Source organism: Borostomias antarcticus (assembly GCF_949987555.1).
Source record: "Borostomias antarcticus genome assembly, chromosome: 24".
Taxonomy (NCBI): Eukaryota; Metazoa; Chordata; class Actinopteri; order Stomiiformes; family Stomiidae; genus Borostomias; species Borostomias antarcticus.
The window spans coordinates 11,677,641-11,701,476 of NC_140257.1; the positions used below are offsets into that span (position 1 = coordinate 11,677,641).

At 46.2% G+C, this 23,836-nt stretch overlaps 2 protein-coding genes across 2 annotated transcripts; one reads left to right on the plus strand and one right to left on the minus strand.

Annotated features, from left to right (window-relative positions):
- The first annotated feature begins 14,129 nt into the window (after positions 1-14,129).
- Positions 14,130-17,799, plus strand: pter (phosphotriesterase related). Its single transcript, XM_084458075.1, has 5 exons — positions 14,130-14,210; positions 14,747-15,218; positions 15,542-15,807; positions 16,187-16,327; positions 16,485-17,799. Exons 2-5 carry the CDS (start codon positions 14,787-14,789, stop codon positions 16,693-16,695), a joined length of 1,050 nt encoding a protein of 349 aa, XP_084314201.1. The 5' UTR covers positions 14,130-14,210; positions 14,747-14,786; the 3' UTR covers positions 16,696-17,799.
- A 750-nt stretch (positions 17,800-18,549) lies between these two features.
- c1ql3b (complement component 1, q subcomponent-like 3b) lies at positions 18,550-19,821 on the minus strand (the record flags this gene model as incomplete). Its single annotated transcript, XM_084458083.1, has 2 exons — positions 18,550-18,729; positions 19,213-19,821. The coding sequence occupies 2 exons, from the start codon at positions 19,819-19,821 to the stop codon at positions 18,550-18,552; spliced, it is 789 nt and encodes a 262-aa protein (XP_084314209.1).
- Positions 19,822-23,836: the final 4,015 nt, after the last annotated feature.

The window sequence follows — 23,836 nt, forward strand, 5'->3', positions numbered from 1 at the left end:
TCAGCAGACACTGTGGGGGGCAGACTTAAAATCATATTTTTAAAAACATACTACTGTTTAATATTTTCCCTTTCTTGTTAAAGTAACTGTAACTACAAATGTTCAGTAACTTGGGGGACGGGGGGGGGGGGGGGGGGGGGCGGTGAGAGAGGGGGGGGGTGTAATGTCTCCCATTAACCAAATGTGAGTAGGCTATTTCAGCCTCAGATTTTTATTCATGAGGTTAATTGTTAAATGGCATGGTCTGATTAGAAGCCGCTGTGAACCCGTTCCATTCTATGGACTCTTAAAAGTAATATTCAGCCTCCAATGTCAAATAATAAAAGCATATAAATAAAACAAAATGTTAAATAAGAGTTATGAGTGTCCATATTCTTGCATGAAGATGGCTACTGGACAAGTCATTCTACTGCTATTCACAACCAGCGAAGCAAGCAGAGCTTTGCGAGTGAGCCTGGCTTAATTTTCTGCATCGGGTTGCGTAGTCTAGGCTACTGGCTAATAAAAAGATGACAGATTCTTTAGAACCCACTGTCAAAAGCATATATTTGGGGTCGGTAATTCATTCCTAATACAATTTCCATCTCAACTGTTTTGGTGTTGCTTCAATATTGGAAGATTATATATATATATATATATATATATATATATATATATATATATATATATATATATTTAAAATACTGCTGAGGGCCAGACAGATGGGAAACTTTGGGGGGCCGGATTTGGCCCACTGGCCACCAGTTGATGATCGAAGTTCTAAGCTAAATTGCTACCTAAAAACGTGTAGTTCTCATATATTATGAATATACCTATATAATGTTATATGTATAATATACATGTATTGTTAATAGTTTATTGTTTTTCAACAACTGTCATTAACGGTATTCTCAGCTATCTTTATTTATTGGCTTAAGTTACTGCGAAAGGTTTAGTATGTTTCCATGGTTACCATGGGCTCCGTCAGTCAGAAATGCATCATTTAGATTAAATTTAATATTTGATGTGTTAACCTAAAAAAAAAAAAAAAAAAATAGAAGCTTGTCAAGATGCCTGCTAACTAGGGACCCAGCACTTTTTTATAGATTCTGTTATGCAAATGCTTCATAATTCATGGGTGTGTCATATGTGCATTAAAATGAGATTGCCTTATGGTACAGTAGCCTACGCTGTCCGTGGACTGGAGGCACACAGACTGGTCTTTGTGATCTCAACCCCCCCCCCCCCTCCTTTAGCTGTGGGTTCTTAGAACGAGGGTCTTATAAACACCACTAGGGGCGATCAAGTCAATCAATGTACTGGTCTATGTTTGACAGCTGAATTGACAACTGATGGTTGCACTGACAACCGCGTTTGCTCTTGGCATATGACGTTATATTTTTCTACTCCATTTCATTTATATTTATCCTTTTTTCTTTATTTTATTGCAAGAAAGTAGGACTGGCGCCTGAATATTATTCAACCCATCAGTTAAACCTTTGTTTATTCACTCCCGCTTTATTGAGAGTGAGCTGGCCTCTGGCAACATTCAGTTCAACATGAACACTGAACAAAATTGTACAAATGTCTCTTAATGAATGTCACTTAATAAAAATGTCAATATCAGTCTGTTAGGACATATTATGTTTATTCATTTAATAAAAAGGGGTAAACTGACTCCTGACTGATTTTGAATTCATCAAGTTTCACAAGAGTTGCTCAAAGCCTAGAGCTGTATATACGGTACAGAAAGCTCAGCTCTCCCACTGATCAAACTTTACAGGTGAGGTAGCCAATGTCAACCTAAGCCACATCCACTCATTGCTACTTTTTGCTAAATGATGAATGGAGACTAGTAGCCAGTGCAGCCGTGCTGCTTCGCTAATCGGGCTAGCTACAAGCTGGAGGACCAGGACCGGTAATGACACTTCTGATGACCAGATTTCATTTATCATTGGTGGAGTCCAGCAGGGAAGCTTGACCTTCTCTCTCCTCAATGACTGAGGAAACGACAGGGATACAGCAAGTCAGGGTCTTCCAGACCTTTGAGAGAAAAGCAGCGACTCCTTTCTTCTTCTTTTTCTTTTTGCCCTCTAGCTTGGAAGAAGTTGCTGTTACGAGATCAACACAAGGTAGAGTTAGACCTGTAGTAACCTTACAATAGCCTATAGTAACTTTTAACATTGATATTTTGAGGTACAAGGTATGCCATTAAAATGAAGTATTATAATGGTTCTCACTAACTTTAACAACTTGAAAGCAATACTTTGGCCTCTCCTACTATGTTAGTTATAGCAGAACAGGCTAGAACACTCACCCTTGTCTTCCTCCTTCTTGTGGTTGCTGACAGAGCTGCTCCCCAAATGTCTGGAGGGGTCACTGCTGCCTCTAGCTGAAAACTCATGGGAGCGTTGGTGGTCCTGCAGCTTGTCCATCTGCAGTTCCATCTTGCCTGAGGTAAGGCTGAAGGCGGTCTTCAGGATGTTCTGACGAGCTGGAGCCACACCCTGCGCGACCGCCAGCTCCCGAGAGAGACTGGTCCGATCCCCGGTTCCTGACCGTAGTGGCGTGGCTGGAGGCGGAGGGGTCTGGGTGCTCTGGAGGCCAGCGCCCTCGGAGGTCGGACGCTGCCTCTCTGTGGGGTTCATAGGTGCAGCGGGAGCACCAGGCTCCAGGTGGCAGCAGAGCGCAGCTCCGGCGGGGACTACGCCGGCATAGCCGCCTCCCTCCGTGACCCAGTGTGGCGGGGTCGGGGTGCGGGGTACGGGGCGCTGGATCGTAACGCGTCGCGCTCGAGGCCTCTGTCGCTGGCTCCTCCCACTCCCGCTCTTTCTCGCCTTCGGGACGACCGAGCCCACAGCCGTGAAGGTCACCATGAGATGCTGACCCGAGTAGCAGCAGCACAGGCTCACGCGCCCGCCGTCCGGGATCGGCTGGCCCGATGCCAGAGCCCTGACAACAGCTATGGCGCTGCTGATAGGGCCGTCCCCAGCCCCAGTGGCGGCGTCCCTCAATGCCCTGTTGGAGCACCTGAAGTCCTTCATGAGCTTCTTGAGGAAGCCCAGAGCGGCCCGGTAGTGGGCAGAGAAATAGAGAGGGACCAGCAGCTGGGTCACCTCCCATCCCTCCAGGACTCTGACACCCCCAACGATGGCCCGTAGCCCAGCTCGGAACAGCAGCTGTCCCACTGCGCTCAGAGGCAGCCTGGAGACACGCAGCAGGGAGACGTGGGTAAGGCTCAGATATTCATATTAGACATGATTAGAGCTTTACTGTAGGTATTTAAATAAAAAAACGTACGCATCAGGGAGATGTTGCTGGATCAGGCTATCCCCACAGCTTCTCCAGGGGAGGACGGACCGTACCACCAGGGTCTGTCTGACGGGGGTGTCCAGCAGATGAAGGGACGTAACTCCCAGTGTGTTGGACCTCAGAGAACTCACAAAGAGTACACTCACAAGTGAGTTCACATCAAGAGCCTGTGGGGGGGCATTCAGAAAATGTGTCACACTTCAGAATCCATCAATGATCAGTCATTTTCAGTACTCATATGCATGTACTGTAGATATTCTCCACCATTGATAGATAGAGTTGCTAACAGTCTTGTCTAAAGCCGCTGTCCTATACGTCTCTCTTACCATCTTGGCTGCATATCGATCCCTGAACTCAGATGTATTCCTCTGAAATCTCCACACACAGAACAACACTAATCACTCTCTGCGTCTCTATCAATCTCTGGCTAGATCAGCTGAAGTGAAATGTCAGTCCTCTTACCTGCCAGAGGGAGTCACCAGATGGGAGACAGGCCACGCCTCCACGGCATGTCTTCTCTTCCTGGTCACTTGGTCCAGGAAGTCCTCCTGTACCACAGGACCCAGGACAAGACTGGTCCGATCCCCGGTTCCTGACCGTAGTGGCGTGGCTGGAGGCGGAGGGGTCTGGGTGCTCTGAAGGCCGGCGCCCTCGGAGGTCGGACGCTGCCGCTCTGTGGGGTTCCTAGGTGCAGCGGGAGCACCGGGCTTCAGGTGGCAGCAGAGCGGAGCTCCGGCGGGGACTACGCCGGCGTAGTCGCCTCCCTCCGTGACCCAGTGTGGCGGGGTCGGGGTGCGGGGTACGGGGCGCTGGATCGTAACGCGTCGCGCTCGAGGCCTCTGTCGCTGGCTCCTCCCACTCCCGCTCTTTCTCGCCTTCGGGATGACCGAGCCCACAGCCGTGAAGGTCACCATGAGATGCTGACCCGAGTAGCAGCAGCACAGGCTCACGCGCCCGCCGTCCGGGATCGGCCGGCCCGATGCCAGAGCCCTGACAACAGCTATGGCGCTGCTGATAGGGCCGTCCCCAGCCCCGGTGGCGGCGTCCCTCAACGCCCTGTTGGAGCACCTGAAGTCCTTCATGAGCTTCTTGAGGAAGCCCAGAGCGGCCCGGTAGTGGGCAGAGAAATAGAGAGGGACCAGCAGCTGGGTCACCTCCCATCCCTCCAGGACTCTGACACCCCCAACGATGGCCCGTAGCCCAGCTCGGAACAGCAGCTGTCCCACTGCGCTCAGAGGCAGCCTGGAGACACGCAGCAGGGAGACGTGGGTAAGGCTCAGATATTCATATTAGACATGATTAGAGCTTTACTGTAGGTATTTAAATAAAAAAACGTACGCATCAGGGAGATGTTGCTGGATCAGGCTATCCCCACAGCTTCTCCAGGGGAGGACGGACCGTACCACCAGGGTCTGTCTGACGGGGGTGTCCAGCAGATGAAGGGACGTCACTCCCAGTGTGTTGGACCTCAGAGAACTCACAAAGAGTACACTCACAAGTGAGTTCACATCAAGAGCCTGTGGGGGGGCATTCAGAAAATGTGTCACACTTCAGAATCCATCAATGATCAGTCATTTCATCATCATCAGAATCCATCAATGATCAGTCACAGCTGAATTGACAACTGATGGTTGCACTGACAACCGCGTTTGCTCTTGGCATATGACGTTATATTTTTCTGCTCCATTTCATTTATATTTATCCTTTTTTCTTTATTTTATTGCAAGATAGTAGGACTGGCGCCTAAATATTTTTCAACCCATCAGTTAAACCTTTGTTTATTCACTCCCGCTTTATTGAGAGTGAGCTGGCCTCTGGCAACATTCAGTTCAACATGAACACTGAACAAAATTGTACAAATGTCTCTTAATGAATGTCACTTAATAAAAATGTCAATATCAGTCTGTTAGGCTATATTATGTTTATTAATTTAATAAAAAGGGGTAAACTGACTCCTGACTGATTTTGAATTCATCAAGTTTCACAAGAGTTGCTCAAAGCCTAGAGCTGTATATACGGTACAGAAAGCTCAGCTCTCCCACTGATCAAACTTTACAGGTGAGGTAGCCAATGTCAACCTAAGCCACATCCACTCATTGCTACTTTTTGCTAAATGATGAATGGAGACTAGTAGCCAGTGCAGCCGTGCTGCTTCGCTAATCGGGCTAGCTACAAGCTGGAGGACCAGGACCGGTAAGGACACTTCTGATGACCAGATTTCATTTTACCTTGGTGGAGTCCAGCAGGGAAGCTTGACCTTCTCTCTCCTCAATGACTGAGGAAACGACAGGGATACAGCAAGTCAGGGTCTTCCAGTCCTTTGAGAGAAAAGCAGCGACTCCTTTCTTCTTCTTTTTCTTTTTGCCCTCTAGCTTGGAAGAAGTTGCTGTTACGAGATCAACACAAGGTAGAGTTAGACCTGTAGTAACCTTACAATAGCCTATACTAACTTTTAACTTTGATATTTTGAGGTACAAGGTATGCCACTAAAATGAAGTATTATAATGGTTCTCACTAACTTTAACAACTTGAAAGCAATACTTTGGCCTCTCCTACTATGTTAGTTATAGCAGAACAGGCTAGAACACTCACCCTTGTCTTCCTCCTTCTTGTGGTTGCTGACAGAGCTGCTCCCCAAATGTCTGGAGGGGTCACTGCTGCCTCTAGCTGAAAACTCATGGGAGCGTTGGTGGTCCTGCAGCTTGTCCATCTGCAGTTCCATCTTGCCTGAGGTCAGGCTGAAGGCGGTCTTCAGGATGTTCTGACGAGCTGGAGCCACACCCTGCGCGACCGCCAGCTCCCGAGAGAGATTGGTCCGATCCCCGGTTCCTGACCGTAGTGGCGTGGCTGGAGGCGGAGGGGTCTGGGTGCTCTGGAGGCCGGCGCCCTCGGAGGTCGGACGCTGCCGCTCTGTGGGGTTACTAGGTGCAGCGGGAGCACCGGGCTTCAGGTGGCAGCAGAGCGGAGCTCCGGCGGGGACTACGCCGGCGTAGTCGCCTCCCTCCGTGACCCAGTGTGGCGGGGTCGGGGTGCGGGGTACGGGGCGCTGGATCGTAACGCGTCGCGCTCGAGGCCTCTGTCGCTGGCTCCTCCCACTCCTGCTCTTTCTCGCCTTCGGGATGACCGAGCCCACAGCCGTGAAGGTCACCATGAGATGCTGACCCGAGTAGCAGCAGCACAGGCTCACGCGCCCGCCGTCCGGGATCGGCCGGCCCGATGCCAGAGCCCTGACAACAGCTATGGCGCTGCTGATAGGGCCGTCCCCAGCCCCGGTGGCGGCGTCCCTCAACGCCCTGTTGGAGCACCTGAAGTCCTTCATGAGCTTCTTGAGGAAGCCCAGAGCGGCCCGGTAGTGGGCAGAGAAATAGAGAGGGACCAGCAGTTGGGTCACCTCCCATCCCTCCAGGACTCTGACACCCCCAACGATGGCCCGTAGCCCAGCTCGGAACAGCAGCTGTCCCACTGTGCTCAGAGGCAGCCTGGAGACACGCAGCAGGGAGACGTGGGTAAGGCTCAGATATTCAAATTAGACATGATTAGAGCTTTACTGTAGGTATTTAAATAAAAAAACGTACGCATCAGGGAGATGTTGCTGGATCAGGCTATCCCCACAGCTTCTCCAGGGGAGGACGGACCGTACCACCAGGGTCTGTCTGACGGGGGTGTCCAGCAGATGAAGGGACGTCACTCCCAGTGTGTTGGACCTCAGAGAACTCACAAAGAGTACACTCACAAGTGAGTTCACATCAAGAGCCTGTGGGGGGGCATTCAGAAAATGTGTCACACTTCAGAATCCATCAATGATCAGTCATTTTCAGTACTCATATGCATGTACTGTAGATATTCTCCACCATTGATAGATAGAGTTGCTAACAGTCTTGTCTAAAGCCGCTGTCCTATACGTCTCTCTTACCATCTTGGCTGCATATCGATCCCTGAACTCAGATGTATTCCTCTGAAATCTCCACACACAGAACAACACTAATCACTCTCTGCGTCTCTATCAATCTCTGGCTAGATCAGCTGAAGTGAAATGTCAGTCCTCTTACCTGCCAGAGGGAGTCACCAGATGGGAGACAGGCCACGCCTCCACGGCATGTCTTCTCTTCCTGGTCACTTGGTCCAGGAAGTCCTCCTGTACCACAGGACCCAGGACAAGACTGGTCCGATCCCCGGTTCCTGACCGTAGTGGCGTGGCTGGAGGCGGAGGGGTCTGGGTGCTCTGGAGGCCGGCGCCCTCGGAGGTCGGACGCTGCCGCTCTGTGGGGTTCCTAGGTGCAGCGGGAGCACCGGGCTTCAGGTGGCAGCAGAGCGGAGCTCCGGCGGGGACTACGCCGGCGTAGTCGCCTCCCTCCGTGACCCAGTGTGGCGGGGTCGGGGTGCGGGGTACGGGGCGCTGGATCGTAACGCGTCGCGCTCGAGGCCTCTGTCGCTGGCTCCTCCCACTCCCGCTCTTTCTCGCCTTCGGGATGACCGAGCCCACAGCCGTGAAGGTCACCATGAGATGCTGACCCGAGTAGCAGCAGCACAGGCTCACGCGCCCGCCGTCCGGGATCGGCCGGCCCGATGCCAGAGCCCTGACAACAGCTATGGCGCTGCTGATAGGGCCGTCCCCAGCCCCGGTGGCGGCGTCCCTCAACGCCCTGTTGGAGCACCTGAAGTCCTTCATGAGCTTCTTGAGGAAGCCCAGAGCGGCCCGGTAGTGGGCAGAGAAATAGAGAGGGACCAGCAGCTGGGTCACCTCCCATCCCTCCAGGACTCTGACACCCCCAACGATGGCCCGTAGCCCAGCTCGGAACAGCAGCTGTCCCACTGCGCTCAGAGGCAGCCTGGAGACACGCAGCAGGGAGACGTGGGTAAGGCTCAGATATTCATATTAGACATGATTAGAGCTTTACTGTAGGTATTTAAATAAAAAAACGTACGCATCAGGGAGATGTTGCTGGATCAGGCTATCCCCACAGCTTCTCCAGGGGAGGACGGACCGTACCACCAGGGTCTGTCTGACGGGGGTGTCCAGCAGATGAAGGGACGTCACTCCCAGTGTGTTGGACCTCAGAGAACTCACAAAGAGTACACTCACAAGTGAGTTCACATCAAGAGCCTGTGGGGGGGCATTCAGAAAATGTGTCACACTTCAGAATCCATCAATGATCAGTCATTTTCAGTACTCATATGCATGTACTGTAGATATTCTCCACCATTGATAGATAGAGTTGCTAACAGTCTTGTCTAAAGCCGCTGTCCTATACGTCTCTCTTACCATCTTGGCTGCATATCGATCCCTGAACTCAGATGTATTCCTCTGAAATCTCCACACACAGAACAACACTAATCACTCTCTGCGTCTCTATCAATCTCTGGCTAGATCAGCTGAAGTGAAATGTCAGTCCTCTTACCTGCCAGAGGGCGTCACCAGATGGGAGACAGGCCACGCCTCCACGGCATGTCTTCTCTTCCTGGTCACTTGGTCCAGGAAGTCGTCCTGTACCACAGGACCGAGGACAAACACCAGGGGCCTTCGCTAGAAAGGATCAAACTCAACATGAACTCAATGTCCAGTGATTAGAGGAGTCAATCTATATAATCAAATTGACCATTACGATTTACCATTCACCATCTATGTGACAGGTTTTGCTGGAACATTCTGACAGTCTTACCTGGTGTTTCCATGAGAGAACTAGACTTTTAATGAGTTCATCAGTAGTGGGTCCATTAGAGCAGATCATCTGAAATGATAGATGCATGAAAAACAATACATGTGTTATCAATAAGACATAATTTGAAGTTTGGAGTATAATTGAATACAGGCCTACACATAGATTGCTTTCAAATATAATTTTACCATAATGTTATCAGTCTGGAGATTCATTTCTTCATAGATTAATCCAATACAAATCAGAGAGTGTAGACGGGTGTGAAATATGCACAGAATGAAACTGATCTTTATTCTGAACTTTTACTGTAGTAGTGTGTTTATTACCTCACTTCATTGTGACATATGCACAAATATTTAGAATTGGAATGGAAAGTTATTGTTCTTCAATGTCCTTTGTCTACACTAGTAGAAATGCTGTAATATGAAAATGATTTTCTTACCGTATACTGGTCCATGCTCTTAATTTGATCCACAATGGCCATGTTGACTTCAACACAGGGTACTCCAATATTGGAGAGCACATTAGATAAAAAGAAAGTTTACACTGGTGTTGGCTTTTGGCGTTTTTCTTCTTTGTTGCTCTGCGTTGTGTAATTTTGTATAAGCCTTAATAAAGTTGCAGCACCATCTAATTATGAACCACGATGTTGATAGCCTTCTTTGTTGTGATAGTATTGATAAAATCACCCAACACGGGATTGGAAGCGGCGACAGATGATAGATTTATTGTACAAAGATACAATCACATGGAACACTGGGATGTTTCCCTAGTCTCTCTCTCTCCCTGCTTCTCTGCTGGCTGCGGCTGTGGCGCGAAGTCAAGGCCTTAGACTTCCCTCCCCGCATGGTGTTATCAGCGGGCCTGCCTGCTGGGAGTAGCGAATCTGTCCATCCGAGTTGCCTACCGTTTCCAAATCAAAGTCTCAAGGTTTGGTTGAGACGTTAAATAGTGCTCTCTCGGCCCACCCCCCACGCCTAAGCCTGCCCGTTTAGGTGAAGCTAGATTGGTGGAGGAGTGACCATACAGATGTGTCGCCTGTCACCCTAACATGATATCTTAATCACCATTGGTTGTCAGTCTAGGTTGTGTCTGTTTATAGTGTCCCATAGAGATGTGTCATCAATACCCCAGAGGAGAGGCCCCCCCTGTGGCCTAAGTGTGACCTCTTGACACCCACTACCCTGAACGGCCACAGCAGCATCCACTGTCTCCTTCTATCCCTTCCACTGCACATTCCAGACTGTTTACATGAGCACAAAAACACACAAACAAGCATTACATTGACTTTAAGACTCTGTGGACTTTTACCTATATTCTTCACTGGTAAGAGAGGGCCCTCGTCCTCTTACCAGTATACAGTATGTGGCTAACATGCCAGAGTTCTCAAGAGCATCTTCCAAATCTTAGAAACACAATTATTTACTAAACTGCATCCAACTGCATTGGTCTCCTTTTAATCATAATCTGAATTTGCAGGAAATATAGGTCATTTGGGACATTTTAGAAGGCCTTCATTTTGAAAAAACACATTGGAACGTCCTGAAAGTCTCTGGGTGACACTCTGAGCTGGTGTGCTACCACGGTGAAGTGGAATTGATGTGCCATTATGGGCGGTTTCCTTTTAATCATAATCTGAATTTTCAGGAAATATAGGTAATTTGGGACATTTTAGAAGTCCTTTATCAGAATCAGAATTAATTTATTGCCATTGTACTTTACAGTACATACATATGATTTTTTCCTGACACCGTGATGCTTACAACAATACAACAATAGACAAGTGCAAGGACAGGACAGGACAGTGCATGACAAGACTCGTAAAGTGCAGTGACACAAACAGAGTGCAATAATAGCAGTGTAATTGGACTACACAAGAGTCAGTGCAGTAGTCAGTTTAGCGCAAAAATTGCAGGGGGTGGGGTAAAGAGTCAGAGGGGAGCCATGTTGATTAGGCTGGTGGCCGTGTTCCTGTGTCTAACAGTTTTAGTCTTTAACGAGCGCAGCCTCCTGCCAGAGGGGAGCGGTGTGAAGAGGCCATGATCTTTCTGGCCCACTTCAGTGCCCTGGAGTCGTGCAGGTCCTGGAGGGAGGGCAGGGGGCAGCCGATCACCCTCTCCGCCGAGCGTATCACCCGCCGCAAATTAGTCTGGTCCTTGACTGAAGCGACGGGGAACCAGGTGGTGATGGAGAAGGTGAGGATGGACTCAGTGCTGGAGGTGTAGGATTGTACCATCATGGGCCGTGGCAGGTTGAATTTCTTCAGCTGCCGCAGACAGTACATCCCCTGCTGAGTCTTCTTGATCAGGGTGCTGACGTTTAATTCCCATTTGAGGTCCCGGGACATGACAGTACTCAGGAAGAGGAAGGAGGCCACAGTGGTGACCAGGGAGTCATGCAGGGTGATGGGGGCGGGGGGGGGGTTGGCGGGGGGGGGCTGAGTTCTTCCTAAAGTCAACCACCATTTCCATTGTCTTTAGAGCATAAGCTCCATGTTGTTCGGGCCGCACCAGGTCAGCAGCTGTTCAATCTCCCACCTGTAGGCGAACTCTTCCCCCTTGGAGATGAGTCCTATGAGGGTGGTGTCTTCCCCAAGAGCTTTATTTTGAAATGCCACATCAGAATGTCCTGAACGTCTCTTGGTGACACTCTGGCATTGTATGCTTTCACTTTGAAATGGAATTGGTGTGGCATTATGGGCGGTCTCCTTTTAATCCTTATATGAAATTGGAAGAAAATAGCTTGTTTAGGACATTTAAGGGCCTTTATTTTGAAATGCCACATCAGAATGTCCTGCATGTCTCTGGGTGACACTCTGAGGTGGTGTGCTTTCACTCTGAAGTGGAATTGGTCTGGCTATATGGGCGGTCTCCTTTTAATTATAATCTGAAAATTGAAGAAATATAGTTTATATGACATTTTAAAGGGCCTTTATTTTGGAATGTCACATCCGAATGTCCTTTCACTTCCTGAATCAAACCATAGTTAGGTGTGACAAGGAGATCAGCCCTGACCCAGTAACAGCAATTTTTGGTGTGGACCCTGAGCAGGTAGTGGTGTCTAATGCCCAATCATATGTTATAGCTTATTCCTCTTTATTGGCTCGACGCCTTATCTTATTTGAATGGAAGTCAGCCACCCCTCCTACACACAGACATTGGGTTGGGGATGTGTTGGCACATTTGAAGCTTGAGAAATTGAAATACTCAACCAGAGGATCCGTCCAAAGATTCTACAAGGTCTGGCAGCCATTTTTAGACTAGGCCTAGATACTTCACCACAAAATTCCCTACTAGAGATACTGAATTGTAAATATGACATTCCTTTGAATCTGTAAGTAATGCTATTTCTTTTTGTCATTGGAGATTTTGGATGTATAATGTTTTTCAGTTGTGCGTTTTTTTGTTGTTTATTTTTATTTTTTTGTGTTTGTACGTATGGATATTTGTGGATGTATTTGTCTTTACATTTGAAAATTCAATAAAAATATTAGAATAATAACAAACCATAGTTCCAAGGGGAGAAACGCTTCACTGTAATAACGCTAGTGTTTGCGCAAAAGGCCCACTTGACTTGCATTTCTGAATTGGCAGCTGGCTTGACAAGAACCTTAATTTACATGTGCATTACATGCCTCTCTTTATTCCAAAGATGGTCACAACCACTGGTCAGTCCTGAGAGCATGTGCAAAATTACAACATATTTCTACTTTCACTATGTGTGTCTGTATCTTTAATAAAGAATATAGAAAAAGTTTGATCCATGATGTTGTTTAAGAACAAAATGCTCTGAAGTAGCCCCATATGTAACTCAAGATATACAGTAGTTATTTTTCTTCATGCAATTTTGTCAGTTTATCAGTGGGCCTATAAACTGTGCATGCAGTTATGGTTTTCCACCAATAGAGGGCACCAGACTCTGATAGCTCAGTTCCTCCTTTTCTAATAGTAATTCCATCTGCAAGGAATGAAGCTTGGTAGCCGGGAAGCCAGACTTCTTGGCAAAAAGGTTTTTTATTTATTTATTTTACTTTTTTTGCGAAGAGGTCTGGCTTCCAGACTAGAAGCTTGGGTTCAACTTGATTGTGGACAGGTTTAAATGGGGACAGACATGAGCATGAGGCAAATTCACCTCATATCTCTCATGTTTTTACAGCTCTATGTATTTCCTCCTGCTCTCTGTCTTTTACAGCTCTATCTCCTTCGACCATTACTATCTCTGATCTTCTGACAGACTCCAAGAGAGTTCAAGTTCATGTAAAAATATGACCTTTGTTTTGTTTGTTTTTTTACAAAAAGCACAATAGCCTACTGTGTGACTGAGAATGCATAATGACAGAAGTATAAGAATTTTTCAAAGTTGGGTGTCAATTTGTTTCGCCTCCCCTTCACTCTCCCATCCTCTGAGACTGTATTGAATGAATGAGTTGTCTCTACGGAGGTCCCCGTGGACGCAAGGTCTTGTATTTGTCGTCCTTCTACATCCCTGTGGTTGTGTCTGTCTAGAGCAGAGCAGCACAGCCACGGTGACTGATGAGGCTGACAGGCCAGTCTGTCACTAATGAGGAACCCCAGGAGCGGGAAGCCATTTGAGTCCCGTGTACCACAGCAACACTGTAAACAGGGGCAGGAACCTCTAGTGCCAGTGTTATGTATGTATGTATGTTACAGTATGTATGTAAGTATGACTACTGTCCTCTCCTCATGGAACCTCTTTCTTTCTTTTTTTCTTTCTTTCTTTCTTTTTTTCTTTCTTTCTTTCTTTCTTTCTTTCTTTCTTTCTTTCTTTCTTTCTTTCTTTCTTTCTTTCTTTCCAGCGGCCATCAGACTCTATAACAGTGCCTGTACACAGTCAGCAGCACTCCTGAGTGTTGTGGTATGTATGTATGTATGTATGTATGTATGTATGTATGTATGTATGTATGTATGTATGTATGTATGTACACTATGAGTATTATTAGACATATCTATACAGTCTGGATGTATGTATGTACATATTCTATAATTAACACATGCTGTATGTATGGATGTATATAGCCTAGTCTTTGTTCTTTTTATGCTTATTGCTGCTATGTATATTCTGTATCTGCATTTCAAACCTTTTGCTATAATGTACATATACACTCTCATTGTAGATAGTAGGTAGAATTGCCTGCGATTTTGGTAATCTCGCGATAACACTCGTCACTTCACGCGACTTGTTTCACCGATGTAAGAAATCTTCGAACTGCTGAGCGTGGACTTTACTAAACATCGAAGCAAGGTTTGCGCTGGTCTGATCTTTTTAGATAGCCTATATAATTAGATTAGCGGCTTTTGGCTTTTGCACCAAATAAATGCAGTATCTTTGGACGTCTCAGTAGCTCTACGGCAGCTCACTTGCCGTTAAACTCCCTGCAGACAATGATTGTCAGATTAGGCCACCTTCGTTCACAAACGTCAGTCCGTTTTATGCACTAAAGCTGCCTTGAAGAAATTGTGGTTTGACACTTTGTAGTAAAGCGCTTAATTATAATTTAATTACACTGCTATTGTCGATGTATTCAACGTTATTTAGAAAGCTAGAAAACTGGAGTAAAATAATCACACCATTCGTCAATTGACGCGTCAGGTTGGTCATGTGACTTGATGATGTCCAGTACAAAGTTCTCTCTCTTAGTTAAACCTTCAAAGTTGTCACCACCCCTCCAATAAATGTGAAAGATAAACTCACTCTGCGAAAACGTGCTGTGTTTGTTCTTTATCAGTTAGCTTCAGCGCTGAACCACCCCTGTTAAAAATTCTACTGCCTGTCTTTAGGCTATCCCCAGGACCTCAACCCAATTAAGGAACCTAGAACATGTCAGCACTGAGTGGGAAGGTCCAGACGGTTCTGGGTCCAGTGGATCCAGACCAACTGGGCCGCACCATGACCCACGAGCATCTGACCATGACCTTCGAGTGCTGCTATTTTCCGCCGGCGCCGGGCGATGAGGCGGTGTCTCAGGCTCCCCTGGAGATGAAGAACCTGTTCTGGCTGAAGCAGAACCCGTACAGCAGTCACGAGAACCTGCTGCTGCAGCAGGAAACCAGCGCCGTGCAGGAAGAGCTGCTCAGCTACCGGCTGGCGGGAGGGGGCACCATCGTGGAGAACACCACCACGGGCATCGACCGAGACCTGCCCACCCTCCGGCAGCTGGCCAAGGACACGGGCGTCAACATTATCGGAGGGGCGGGATACTACGTCGACTGCACCCACTCTGAGGCCACCAGGAAGATGTCGGTGGAGAAGGTGGAGGGTCCTCTAACCCCTTACCCTTAACTAATCAAATCAAATCAAACTTTATTTATATAGCGCATTTCATACACAGAGGCATCACAATGCGCTTTACAGAGAGCAATGGGGTGTGGTCATAGGTCCCACCCCTACATAATCCAGTGGGAAGCAAACCCTAACCCTTAACTATAGGACTACTATTCCCATACAAATGTTTCCGGTGACAAAATCAAGGATGAATATTGAGTGTGCGATCTGCTGGATATACAGTTGTCTCCATGTGAGGCTCCATTGAGCACTCTTCCCCCCTGACTCAACCTTGCTGCCCCCCCCCCCAGCTCACTGAGATCATCATCGGCGAGGTGCTGAACGGCGCCGACGGGACGGACATCCGCTGCGGCGTGATCGGTGAGATCGGCACCAGCTGGCCTATCACGGAGAGCGAGCGGAAGGTGCTGCAGGCCACGGCTCACGCCCAGACCCAGCTGGGCTGCCCCGTCATCATCCACCCGGGGCGCGACCCCGCCGCCCCCGCCGCGGCGCTCCGTATCCTCCGGGAGGCCGGGGGTGACATCAGCAAAACGGTCATGTCCCACCTGGACAGGTGAGAGCTCCCTGTGTCTGAGTCTGGGAGTGCAGGGGTGGCAGCGGCTCTGGGGCCCGAATTATAATGATGCTAATTTAACCGTCTTTATCTTTCAGAGCTATGTTTTATTAATATACAGTGAAGAGGGTTTTTTTCTTCTTCAGAATTCATGGATATTGATGGGTAGCCCCTGAGGCTCAGGTCGAGGCCAAAAGTTCAGAAAATAATTTCAAGATTTGAGATATTTATCTCCTGTGCCTACTTTTTTGAAATTGCTGAATTTACTGTATCGATAGACAGTTTAGACATTTACAGTTTATGATTTGTACTTCCATGCCCATACAGTAGTGTATGTTCTTTCATGGCTCCGTTTTTTTTTTGCCTTTTGCTTGCGCAGGACCATATTTGATGAAGGAGAGCTTCTGGAGTTTGCCAAGATGGGCAGTTACTTGGAGTATGACCTGTTTGGAACAGAGATACTCAATTACCCCTACAACCTAGAGGTGGACATGCCGAGTGACAGCCAGAGAGTCAAAACGTACGTGTGTTCCATCACAGCTCAGGGGGTTGGCTAATCTTACTGTAGATTATACTCCACAATACATTATGAGCTCCATAAAACTTGTTGTTGTTCCTGTTCTGTGTGGATGTATATGTGGCTGCTTGTGTGTGCGTGTGCGCTTGTGTGTTTGTAGCTTGGCATTCTTGGTGGCGGAGGGCTACGAGGACAGGATCGTGGTTGCACATGACATCCACACCAAGAACCGTTTGACCAAGTATGGCGGCCATGGCTACTCCCACATCCTGAAAAACATTGTGCCCAAGATGCTGACCAGAGGGATCAGCCAGAACCAGGTGGACAAGATCCTGATTGAGAACCCCAAACACTGTCTGACCTTCAAATGAAGGATGGCTCCATGGATAGCTCTTCAGTAGAAGGTTCTACCAGCAAAATGTAACGCAAATACACTGTGACTTTGTAAACTTTTAATTAATCACAATTAAAATGTTTATGCAGGGCCATGGGCTGTAAATTTCTATCTTCTGCTTATTGTCAGAAATTGCGCCCTTGAGAAATCCATCAGATACAGTATTGTTGAATCAACTCTGTCAACTGAATGGAGACTAATTTGAAGAAGTTAATCACTGATGTTTATTCCTGATAATTGGAGCCACAAAATTATAGAAAGTTTTAATTTGTGTGATTCATTCTGTTACAATATCAACAAAACAGTCCTGGGAGCATGACTGTGTTTGTCAATCGCAGCCTTGGTTTTGATGTCTGATGAATGGGAATGTTTCCACCTCAAAAGCTCAGTTTCAAAAGAGAACAGATGGATGATGAATGTAAATGCGAATTTGGCTCATTCAGAAATGTATTCTAGGGAAACAACATTTTTGTCTGCGATAATGGCAGTAATAACAGTCAACTCTGTGGGAAAAGTGCATACCTAGCACACCTTCATCAGCGTGCTTTGCACTGTCACCCGATCTAGCTATGGTAGATGGTTTGTCCTGATTCCACTCAGCAGGTGTTAGTTAAAGAGGCTGGCTGGCTGGCGGGTTGTACTGAAGGACATGGTCTCCTCGCCTGGGAACAGGTGGCATCACAGAGTGGCTTCACCACATGATCAATGGCATCATCACAGCAGAATATGCATATCCATTATGTAACTTTGAGAGTTTGTGAAAGGATTAAAAGTTCTGAGGTAGGAAGATCTTTCAGTTTCTGATGAGTTTAGTCTGTTTTTGAGGAAAGAATGTGATGTAAAAATGGGATATTCATTGTGTGTTTTCTGATAAGAGACCTAATAGTTGGTGATATATTGTTGATAGAAATGAATACTGCTCCGAAATGATGTGATTTCTAGAGCTCGGTGAAAATACTGTTTAAAATATAAGTTGGCCTGGAATGTTAGGTGGGTGGGGCTTGCATTTTTTGGAACAGCCCATTGGTTCCATTGTGTCAGACAAGAACCATAGATAATAGACCATATTTCAAAAAGTAATTTGACCCATGTTTGGTGATTATTGTGTGTATTTTCACATTTCAATTAAATAAAAGCACAAAACAAATGTAGATGAGAGCTTGTTTAATTTGAACTATAATGTCACCTACTACAGGATTATTCTTACTAGTTCTGATAGCCGTTGGAGCACACAATCACTAATTGGCCGTTTAGTCAGCCCTGATTACCTAATTAAACAATCTGTCCCTGTCGCCATCTGCTCGACCCCTGCCGGTACCCGTGTCAAATATGAATGCTGTCAGGCCGACAGTGTCCAAGGAAAATGGAAACACAGATATACTGTACTTTGTTCATTTATGTGTTCGATAGATGTACCTATTCTGAATAGTTAGACAAGCACGTCATTAACCCTTTACCCACATGGTAACATTACAACGTCATCACGCTGTTGATTGAAACATCAAACAGATAATTGTCTTAAAACGTTTCAGTAATGTGTCATCTAGCTTATGTGTGTCATATAGCATAAAATTTCCATCACAAATATGTTACAAAGCCAAATTGTCTAATGACAAATGCAACGATGAATATAGACATGAACATTATAAACCCATCCTGTCCCTTTTTAAAATAGGCATGCTCACAATTCCTAAACTGTTCCACTGTTTCATCCAGTCGCTCTATCTTGTCTTCAATGGATCTCAACTGTACCAAAATCATCAGAGAGAACGGGAAACGAAAGGAAACGTACAGCGTTCAGAGACTTGGTGTTGTCGCCGGTGCCGGGCGTTTAATCTGCGTACACTATGAAGCCAGAGAAGGTGCTGTATTTGTTGTTGTTACCGCCGTGCGCTTTACCGCCGTCCAACTTGATGTAGATCTCGTCGCCGGGCTCGAGGTGCAGGACCGCGCTGTTGCTGGCATAGTCGTAGTTCTGGTCGGCATCCTGGGCGATGGCACTGGCACGGACCTGCATGGCAAAGTTAAATACCTTAAACATTAAACATAATAATAACTAATTAAAACATAATTCAACATAATATCTCGTTGCTGTCCAGTCGACATATTTCAAAACCAAAATGTGTATTTTAGATTCACATTTTGACGGGTTTTGTGGAACGAAGTAGGGTTTTAGCACCACGGACAGCTCCGCGCCCTGAGGACTCATTCTACAACCCTTCTCCAAACACATTCATTCGTTCATATGATGTTATTTACTATGTATGTGTTTTTACTCCTTTTGATGTTTCTGACCTACTTCGTTTTTTGTAATTAAACCAGCTTGTTGTTTTTTGTTTATTTGTTTGTTATACCAACCTGTGCCTATACTCATGCGTAAAGTCGAGGCTCTGTGCGTAAAAGTTCTGTCGACTAGGTATGAAACATTTACTACGACATAGGGGGTGTTACAGTTTCAGCCTCATTTAGCTTAATGAATTGATACGTCTCTCACCTGGTTGTTTTTACAAAGATCAGCCCACATACTGGTGCCGTCACCTCCCCGCATTAGCACATGGTAAACGAAGAAGTATATCCCCGGTATTGAGCAGGTGAATTTCCCCGTTGTAGGGTCATAGTGATTGCCAAGATTGGTGACCACGTCGTCAAATTTAAGAACTTCATAACCCTCGTGTTGTTTTTTCAGCCCGGCGTAGAAAGCTATCTTTGGAACGGTGTTGTATGTTGCTGCGCTTATAGCACCGGTCGGCCCATTTGGTCCAGGCGGTCCGGGTAGTCCTGGGGGGCCGGGCTCTCCAGGTGGACCGACAGGTCCAGGCGGTCCTGGCTGGCCCAAAGGGCCCCTAGGACCCACTCTACCTGTGCGCCCGGAATCCCCTTTTGTACCTTGGATAAATGTGGGTAGAGATTGGACTAAACGGTTTTCCCGTATTGTGTTTCCCTTGTCCGTTGCCGTGGATTTAGTTCCATGGGGATCACACACCATCTGACAAGATCCGACCATCTCGTAGCGCGATGATGTCCCGGCGGAGTTGACAACGACCGGGATCAGTATCACCAACACCAGCACCATGATGACTCCACAGGCACCGGCCGCGATCATCCGCACTCTGCCGATCGGTCTTCTCCGAGGTGAACGGTTTTCCAGTCTGCTTTTGGACGGGATTTCGCTGAGGGATAAAACAGATCCTAGTCTTTGCTTCACTCGTTAAAGAAAAAAGTCAATTTGTGTCCATTAATATGTTGTAGCCTATCAAACACTTTCCTAGCCTTGCAAGAGTAAAATTTACGCACCTTAACTGTCGTGTCCTTTTGTCATGTCGACATGTGCACGCGTCCTTAAATTCGTATAGCTTTAATTTATCTTTGGATAAATCATAAAAGTTCTCTCCTTGATACTGGATGCATGGGTGCAGTGCTTCTGGATCAAAGCAAGAGCAAGTTTACCCGCCACGGTGCCACTGCGCGCGAGAGAATGAGCTGGATTTGAATACCTGAACTTGAATGTTTAGAGCGAGAAAGAGAGAGAGGGCGGTGCGTGTCTATACCCACACTTATTTGCCACGCTTCAGAGGCTTCGACATAATTGAATTCACATTGGCTCTACGCTGCAATATCTGAAATCTCTGAGCTATAACTATTGATATCACTCTACCAAGGGAATGTCATCCAATACCCCATTCAATCCCATGTGTGGAGACGTGTAAGAATTCCTTAGGGAGTTATGGGACTCATGGAAAGAAGGTGCAACCTAGAACTATTAGGCTCTCTGCTTACAGGGTAATTGAGGAATGTCCACAAACAACCACCATAGTGCCCCCTCCGTCATCATGACCACATAGTGAGGGGTGCCTGTCTGGGTGGTGTGATGGGAGATGGCCGTTCCAAAATCTCACCAAGGGCATAAAAATGGCCAGAATCTGAACTGTCCGAGGGCTGCACTCCCTTGGCAGGCTACCTGGTCCAATTAATCATTCTGGAGGGAAATCTATAGAGCTAGAGAGGGGAGAGGAGGAGAGTGGAAGGTGTTGAGGGAACCTTCACACACAAACTGAATGAATAACGGAATATCTCTGTAGAGTTTATTACTTCATGAGATATTCTTATTACAGATGTTATTACTTTATGAGATGTTCTCATTACAGATGTTATTACTTCATGAGATGTTCTCATTACAGATGTTATTACTTTATGAGATGTTCTTATTCCAGGTGTTATTACTTCATGAGATGTTCTCATTACAGATGTTATTACTTCATGATATGTTATCATTACAGATGTTATTACTTCATGGGATGTTATAATTACAGATGTTATTACTTCATGAGATATTCTTATTACAGATGTTATTACTTCACAAGATGTTCTTAGTACAGATGTCATTACTTCATTGGATGTTCTCATTACAGATGTTATTACTTCATGGGATGTTCTAACTACAGATGTTATTACTTCATGAGATGATCTCATTACAGATGCTATTATGATGTTCTCATTACAGATGTTATTACTTCATGGGATGTTCTTATTACAGATGTTATTACTTCATGGGATGTTCTCATTACAGATGTTATTACTTTATGAGATGTTCTCATTACAGATGTTATTACTTCATGGGATGTTCTAACTACAGATGTTATTACTTCATGAGATGTTCTCATTACAGATGTTATTACTTCATGAGATGATCTCATTACAGATGCTATTATGATGTTCTCATTACAGATGTCATTACTTCATGAGATGTTCTCATTACAGATGTTATTACTTCATGGGATGTTCTAACTACAGATGTTATTACTTCAGGGGATGTTATCACTACAGATGTTATTACTTCATGGGATGCTGTCATCACTGATGTTATTACTTCATTGGGTTCTCACACTACATAATGTATGTTATTACTATGTTTTTACTTACTTCATGTGATGTTCTTCTCACTACAAGTTATACTTACTTCATGGGATGTTCTCATTACATATGTTATTACTTCATGGGATGTTCTCATTACATATGTTATTACTTCATGGGATGTTCTCATTACATATGTTATTACTTAATGGGATGTTCTCACTACATATGTTATTACTTCATAGAATGTTCTCACTATGTTATTACTTCATGGGATGTTCTCACTACATACAGTATGTTATGTTATTACTTCATGGGATGTTCTCATTACATATGTTATTACTTCATGGGATGTTCTCATTACATATGTTATTACTTCATGGGATGTTCTTACTTTATTACTTCATGGGATGTTCTCACTGCAGATCATTCACAATGGCCCTCTGCTTGTCACACTACAAGTATGTGAACATGCAGCACCTTGTGTGATATTGTTCATTTCAGTTTGTCAAGAGAAGACCCGGAATGTGAATGGAACCCAAAGCTCCAGAGGGTTCTGTTATGCGGGACCAGAGGAGGCGAAACCCCACCCGCCACTCGTCAAACAGCAGGACGCGAGAAAAAGTCGTACCCTGATACAGAGATTGATGCAGGGGACCTCTGGAGCCACAGAGGATGCAGGGAGGTTTGAGTGATGAGGGGGTAATTGTCGCAGTCAAGGACAGATGATGATAGGCCCGTGCATGCAGAGCATGCCCCCAGTGGTCGATGGTGCTCTGCTGCCAGGGAGGATCTGATGAGAGAGACGCAGACCCAGTAGTAGCCTGGCTGATTGTTTGGGGAAACAGAAGGAACATCGTTCCATGGATATTTTTCAAGAAAGGCACTCCAGTACAAAATTGAAGTGAAGACTTCGAAGGCATTTTATTTCTGCATTGTGTATCAACACCATTTTTGTTCATATGTCACATGTTTGTATGTCTTTTATGTCCATTTTTTTTATCAAAGCAAAGAAAGTGGATGAAGCCCAAACAGACACATACAAACAGACACATACACACACTCACACCCCATGCTTGACCTCCTCCATGTCTCCTGTCTGATCAGCTACAAAATCCTGGTCCTCACCTACAAAGCCACCCATACCTCACAAACCTCCTCTCCCCCTACTAACCCTCCAGGTCCCTCAGATCTACCTCCGCCTTCCTCCTCTCCATCCCCAGGACTAAGTGTCGCAGTTTGGGGGACAGGGCCTTCCCCAGGGTAGCGCCCGAGCCCTGGAGCTCCCTCCCCCAGGTCACCAGAGACTCATAGTCCGGCTCAATTTTCCAATACCGCCAAGACCCTTATCTTCTCCACTGTCTTCTCCTAGAACTCCGCCATCCATGCTTGTGTGTTTGCGTCGTGTTATGCTGTGTTTGTGCTAAGATTGTCTGTTGTTCATCTCACTGCGCCCCCTGCACACACACACACACACACACACACACACATGCTCACACTCCATGCTTGCACATGCACGTGGCATTCAGACACTGCTGCACACTGGCTATGAGTCAGGGAACACTTGTTCCTTTTGGCCTCTTCCCCACCAGCTGGCGTTGGCCATCAGTGAATTAGTGATGCGAAGACTGGGTGTCAAAGTTAAGACGACTGTACACAATAGCACTTCAGCGCTGAAAACATTACATTCATTGATTAAAGAGAGAGAGAGAGACAACTTTGATTCAGCGCCATAAGACTTAACAGAGTTACTGTTAAAATGTTAGCTTTGTTGTCCAAATTGGCTCTCTCAAAGTATCCGTTGTCGTGATTCAGATGTGATATCGAACCACATCTTGGGTCAGAGAGAAAACAAGCCTTGATGGTAGGCTTTGACAGTTTGTTTTGAGTTTTGACTTGTGGAGTTAATTTACAATCAGACAGAGATAGAACATATGGCCAATTGGCCACAGTCTAGGTGTCTCTCAATATACTGATGAGATATGAGGTGCTATGTCAATTCTCCTTCTCAGTTCTACTTATTATTTGAAATGTATAGCAGAGAAGTCCAACTGGGATAGTCAAATGGATTCAGTGCTGACTGTCAATCAAAACAATCACAAGTCTCTCAAAACATTAGCTACACTATGGCATGGCAACTGCAGAAACTTGTCAGTGACGGTGCACAAATGTTCAATTACACTCTGTTAAGAGCCCATTATTACTGATATCCAGGGCCGGACTGGGTGAATATTTCATGATGGGAAATGTAGCCCCAGTCAGGCCAC